General features: G+C 34.5%; 2 protein-coding genes across 3 annotated transcripts; one reads left to right on the top strand and one right to left on the bottom strand.

The window, feature by feature from the left end:
• Positions 1 to 678: 678 nt before the first annotated feature.
• LOC124937937 (mitogen-activated protein kinase 15-like) lies at positions 679 to 4020 on the top strand. The gene is made up of 8 exons (XM_047478274.1): positions 679 to 1134; positions 1298 to 1834; positions 1918 to 1977; positions 2287 to 2436; positions 2512 to 2879; positions 2957 to 3058; positions 3142 to 3299; positions 3378 to 4020. The coding sequence occupies exons 1-8, from the start codon at positions 1111 to 1113 to the stop codon at positions 3800 to 3802; spliced, it is 1824 nt and encodes a 607-aa protein (XP_047334230.1). The 5' UTR covers positions 679 to 1110; the 3' UTR covers positions 3803 to 4020.
• A 145-nt stretch (positions 4021 to 4165) lies between these two features.
• LOC124940240 (protein Jade-1) lies at positions 4166 to 5525 on the bottom strand. 2 transcript variants are annotated; one of them, XM_047480733.1, is made up of 3 exons: positions 4869 to 5525; positions 4503 to 4787; positions 4166 to 4419 (listed from the first exon to the last, which is right to left on the bottom strand). In XM_047480733.1, the coding sequence occupies exons 1-3, from the start codon at positions 5481 to 5483 to the stop codon at positions 4375 to 4377; spliced, it is 945 nt and encodes a 314-aa protein (XP_047336689.1). In that variant the 5' UTR covers positions 5484 to 5525; the 3' UTR covers positions 4166 to 4374. The 2 variants fall into 2 exon arrangements, with proteins under 2 accessions (XP_047336689.1, XP_047336690.1); XM_047480734.1 differs by having other exon boundaries at positions 4166 to 4413.
• Positions 5526 to 6385: the final 860 nt, after the last annotated feature.

The raw sequence follows: 6385 nt of genomic DNA, 5'->3' as shown, positions 1-6385 counted from the left end.
TTCTTATCATGTTACTTTCATCGAAAGTAAAAACTTTATAATTTCAAAACACTCAAAGGCTATCAATAGATAGAAAATTGGAAGACATAAATCTCACAATAGCATAATCGCTTAATCAAATATTTAGATTAAGCGAAGATCCAAAAAAAATGAAAAAATCGTCAAACTTATTATTTGTTTTTTTATAAATATAACTGTTTTTGTCTCTCCCAATAAGAGGGAACTGGACAGAAATTCTTTTTTTTTTCTTATCATGTTACTTTCATCGAACACAGAAAGTAAAAGCTTTCTAATTTCAAAACACTCAAAGGCTATCAATAGATAGAAAATTGGAAGACATAAATCTCACAATAGCATAATCGCTTAATCAAATATTTAGATTAAGCGAAGATCCAAAAAAATGAGATTTAACGATCGAGTCTTCTTTATCGATCATGCATATTTTCGCAACTACCATTTATTTGAAGAGACCAAAGGATGAAATGAAAGCTTAAAATTAAGAATATTTGGAGTATATAAAAAAGAGAAAGATTTGGACTCTTTCAAGTGTTTTTATTGAAAAGAGATGAACGGCTAGAAAAGATTAAATTTTGATTTTAGAGAGAAAGCCAAATTATAGAAAAGAAATGACACGGAATAGCACAGCTGCCACACCCTTTACCTTCTATATAAAGAATCTCTCTACCCTCCGTAGTTATTCTCTCTGTCTCTCCCGATCTCTCTCCTCTTCCTCAAAGCGATCAGATCTGCCAAGCGCTAGGGTTTCGTTGCTCCGATCCTGTTGTCCGTTCAATGCCGATCCATTTCTTGTAAGTTACTAAGGAGGGATAAGCTTCGAAGTTAGCATTGGTTGGATCTGATTCGAATTAGAAGCGGCCGGCGATTCTACTTCTGTCGGCGGGAGACTGTAAGAAGGAGAGACGGCGGAATCGTGATCCCAACTCAACTGTAGATAATTAACTACTCCGGCAATTGCTTTATTTATTAATTTAGTCTGTCTCTAGAGTAAATTTTTTGGATTCTTCTCAATTGATCTGATTTGATCGAAGAACAAGAAGAAGAAAGCGGTGCGGTGCGGTGCGGTAGAGTGATTTGTTTTCTTTTCGAAATATGCAGCAAGATCAGAGAAAAAAGGTTTCTTTCTATCGATATCTTCTTATGCTTGTTAAATCTGCTTGTTTGGTTTTGTTTTGAGATCTTTGTTTGAAACCAAGATGAGATCTTGTTCTTCATTTCTTTTTTCAAGATTCCCCACTAAAACTAGAGCATGCTTATGGGTTTTGACTTGTAAACACAGGGTCTAAAAGAGGGGGATTTCTTCACAGAATATGGTGAAGCGAATCGATATAAAATTCTGGAAGTGATAGGGAAAGGAAGCTATGGAGTTGTATGTGCAGCTATTGACACACACACAGGAGAAAAAGTTGCAATTAAGAAAATAAATGACATTTTCGAGCACATCTCTGATGCACTCAGAATCTTGCGTGAGATAAAGTTGCTTAGGCTATTGAGACATCCTGATATTGTTGAAATCAAGTGTATAATGCTTCCACCGTCTAGAAGAGAATTCAAGGACATTTATGTTGTTTTTGAACTTATGGAATCTGACCTTCATCAGGTCATCAAAGCTAATGACGATTTGACTCTTGATCACCATCGATTCTTCTTGTACCAGATGTTAAGAGCACTTAAATTTATGCATACAGCAAATGTATATCATCGAGATCTCAAACCCAAAAATATATTGGCAAATGCAAATTGTAAACTCAAAATCTGTGATTTTGGGTTGGCGAGAGTTGCATTTAACGATGCACCAACGACAACATGTTGGACGGTATGATTCTTGAATTATACAACTCAACTGTATTGGTTTCTTCTGAAAATATCTTATGAAGTTTTTTTTTATGGTTCTTGCAGGATTATGTAGCTACAAGATGGTATAGAGCTCCTGAGCTATGCGGGTCATTCTTCGCAAAGGTATAGATGTTTCGTTTCTCCTTGTAGTTTCAGATTAGGTGCTAGAAGAACATATAGTTTCATTTTTCCATTTTTTCTCTTTGATATTTACGATAAGCTAGCTAGTTATCTACTTGGGAGAAAGAGTGAGGATGTCTGCTTTTTAGTTTCTGTTTACAACTTGAACTTGAAATGGAGAGCAAAACAGGCTTTGTCTCCAACACAATAAACGTGATCTGGTTCTTGATGGGTCCTTTATCTGTCATCTGAGACTCCAATTGTTGTATTGCATATTAACTTGTTTCTTGTTGTCTTCTTGGTTGATTGCAGTATACGCCCGCCATTGATATCTGGAGTATCGGTTGCATATTTGCTGAATTACTAACAGGGAAACCATTATTTCCTGGAAAAAGTGTTGTTCATCAGTTGGACTTAATGACCGATCTTCTTGGGACACCATCTGCAGACACAATAAACGGAGTAAGTAGTATATGCTTATTCACTACGTTTTTTTATTATTAAACAAATTTCTAAAATTGATGTTCTCTTGTGCAGGTTCGAAATGAGAAGGCGAGAAAATACTTGATAGGTATGAGGAAGAAGCAACCTGTTGCATTCACAGAGAAATTTCAAAATGCAGACCCATTAGCACTTAAGTTATTGCAAAGATTATTAGGATTTGACCCAAAAGATAGGCCTACTGCAGAGGAGGCACTGCGTGATCCATATTTCAAGGGTCTAGCGAAAGTAGAGAGGGAACCTTGTTGTCACCCAATCTCCAAGTTAGAGTTTGAGTTTGAGAGACGACGCTTGACAAAGGATGATATAAGAGAGTTAATATTCAAAGAGATACTAGAATATCATCCTCAAATGCTCAAGGATTACATGGCAGGCAATGATGGCCCCAATTTCCTCTATCCTAGGTTGGATATTTATTCATACACTATCAACTTTTTTTCTTTAATTTTAATTACTTACTCTTAAATTTGTCTCCTTGCAGTGCTGTAGGGCAATTCAGAAAGCAGTTTGCCTATCTGGAGGAAAACAATGGTAAAAACGGGCCTGTCATCCCGCCAGAAAGGAAGCATGTCTCACTCCCTCGGTAAAATACTAAAAACATATACTCGTTTCCATATGAGAGACCTAATCTAGTCTTCTGACAACAAACATCTTCCGATTTTTCAGGTCCACAGTTAACTTGAGTGCTAATATGGCACCATTAACTTATAGTAATAATAGGCAAGGTTCAGAAGAAATGTACAATGTCGGCATTAGAGTTAACGACACAACAATTCCAGAGAACATTATCAGACCATCGCGCCCACCACCTAGGGTCCCTGCAGGTGTGTGATTTTAGACCTAATAAAACCTTCTTTGGAGTAAGTTTTGGGCTATTTGAGTATAACACTTTCGTTTTGCAGCGAAACCCGGGAGAGTTGTCGGGCCAGTTGTACCTTACACAAATGATCATCCAGCAGAGACTCGGATATTTATTTACAATGGAGGAGTAAATCCATCATCTCAGCCAATAGTTAATAAAGAAAAACCCAGATCAGAAGTTAATAATAACATTAAGATGATGATGATGCCTGTTGTTAAAGAGAAAGAGCAACTACAACCTCGAACAACATCATATGGCTTGGTCTCGAAACCAGCAGTAGTTTTGCATACCAACAACATTGGAATGAACAAAGATCCATACTATCACCAGCAGCAAGCTTCGAAAGTAAGCCTACTAAACGATCAAATCGCACTGAACGCCAGATTATTGCACGAGCAGTCTCAGTTCAGTGCGTCGGCTGTTGCTGTGACAGCAGCTCACCACAGGGAGTTTGGATTGTCTTAGTTAGTGATGAGTGTGAATGTATTTGTGTTTGTACAGTACAGTCTCAACAGGTCAACAAAAAGGTAGTTTTTATTGTTCATCACAAAGACCAACCCCAAGTATATACATATCATGAGCAGGAGTTAGCCAGCTTATTCAACAACCCTTCCCTTTATTTTGGTCCAGATCCTATCATGTTGTAGACATAATCATTCAAAGTTCATAATTCAATTCATATTCAGTTCTCATTATTTTTTTAAGCAATTCTTGACCAATGTATGTATAAGAATCTTTTTAAATCATACTAATTAGGCTACTCTATTTTAACATCTGATACAGTTCATATAAATATAATAAAACCAAATTGAAATTTATTAGAAAAAATGATCAAATCCAATCAGATATAATAATAATAATACATGCAATTCTTGATTCAGTTTGTATAAATCATTAAATTGAGCCATTTCTAAACTAAACAATCAATCACAACACTGTATTAAAACTAAACTGATCTTAACTCTACTACAAGTACAAAAGAGGCTAAAACCCATCTAATAAAATTGCAAATCAGATTTAACTAAGAAGATGTTGATTCATTTCTCTCTAGCAACAATCTTGAACTTTCCAGTCTTCTGTTGCTGTAATCACAGAATGAAACCCATAAATTAGAAGATTCAAACAAAGAAAAAACTCAAAACCCATTAACAGACATTATTATTACCTCTTCCCAAAGCTTAGTATGATCTTTACAGAAGGCCCCAACAACACCTCCATTGTTTATCCCTTCTTTGTATTCAATACAAAGTTCTTCATTCAATCCACATGTCACATGAAAAGCCAACTCACATCTTGGTTCTGAACATTCTATAGCACACCCACTTGAAGATCCACACAAATAACATCGACAGTTCTTTTCCCATCTCCTTTTCGGAACCTTAGAACAATCAATTCCCTCTCTGCCCACTGGATCTGTGAAGAACACTTCGGGAACAAAGAGAGAACATACCTGATATTATGATGCAGACAGATAATTATCAAATATGAAGTATTATCTATGGTTTTGATTAAAGATATAAGTTATGCATACCAAGTGAGCCCACTTTCCATCGACCGTTGTTGGCTTCATGGCCCCTCCTTTGATGGGACAAAGACAGCAAGAAACAGGTGACATTTGTTTATTACAGCATTGGGCGCAAAACCAATCTCCATCTGGAATGCCGTTGATCAATGGAGATCCATAGCAAGTAGTATGAACCATTAGATTACATCCATCACAGAAGACGATTGGATCCGTTGGATCTCCGTCTGTGCTCTTGCAGACAGCACATTCAATACCATCATCTTCTTCTTCCTCAGATTCTCCAATAATTTTGGAGATTTGAATTGAACTGTCTACAGGTTTATATGGGTAAGGCAGTTTTTCTTCATTTGGGGGTGGAGCGTTGAGATCGAGATTGAGAAAGGGTTCATCTGGGTTAACCAAATCGGGTTGAAAAGCCCAAACCCTTTTCTTACCGGGTAAAGAGAGAGTGGTAATGGGAGCAGGGTTTAAATCTCTGGATTCTTTTCTCTTTTTGGCTGGAAGAGAAAAGGAAGAAGAAATGATGGGGTTTGATTCATTGTGGTGTTGGTTTTGTAGCATGAATCTGAATCTTTTGAGAGGGGGTAAAGCTTGGATCTTGTTTTCCATGGCGAAAGACATAGAGAGAGAGAGAGAGAGAAATGGAAATTCAAGAATTTGAAGAAATTGAGAAGAGTGGGGACTTTCAGAGAACGAGGGAGGTGGAATTAAATAGGGAATCGGTTAAAATGAAAAACACCCGCGAAGAAGATGAAGAAATGAAATGAAATGAAATTTGATGATTTTAATGTTTTGAATTTGGCGGGTAGCTTCAAACTAAAACTATTTTGTCTTCTTTTTCTCCCTCCTAATCTAATCTAATCTAAATCTTTTACTACAAATTTGAAGTCAAATCAATCAAATTCATCCCTCCCTCCCAAATCAAATCTAAAAAGTTATTAAATTTACATCTTTCACTTTTATTGTTTACTGATTTTTTTAATTAAATAAATAAATATTAAAATTTAATTAGAAGGGTTAATAACCACAGATTTATATTTAAAGAGATATTTGAAGAAACATTTGTTTTTTATTATTTATTTAATAATCAATTCATTCTCATTTAATTTAATTTAATTTAATTTAAATATATATATATATATATATATATATATATATATATATATATATATAACAATCCACAAGGACCCTAACTTTCACTCTCCGCACTCTCACTTTCTTTTTAAGCATTTCAATTAAGGATCAAACTTATTTAATTTAAATATTGTTAATAATTATCAAATTTATTTAAAGAAATATTTGAAAAAACATTTGTTTTTTTATTATTTAATAATTAATTAATTCTCACTTATTTACATATATATTTTTAATGTAAAAATACTAAGATTACTCTCACCTATTTTTAAGACGTTTTAAGTGAAAATCAAACTAACTTAATTTAAATATATATATAGGATTAATAAAACAAAAAATTATATTTAAATATATATTTGAAGAAACGTTTATTTTTATTATTATTTAAT

The sequence above is a fragment of the Impatiens glandulifera genome, chromosome 5, assembly GCF_907164915.1.
Source record: "Impatiens glandulifera chromosome 5, dImpGla2.1, whole genome shotgun sequence".
NCBI lineage: Eukaryota > Viridiplantae > Streptophyta > Magnoliopsida > Ericales > Balsaminaceae > Impatiens > Impatiens glandulifera.
Note: the sequence above shows the minus strand (reverse complement) of the source record. Positions and strands in the feature narration are given on the sequence as shown.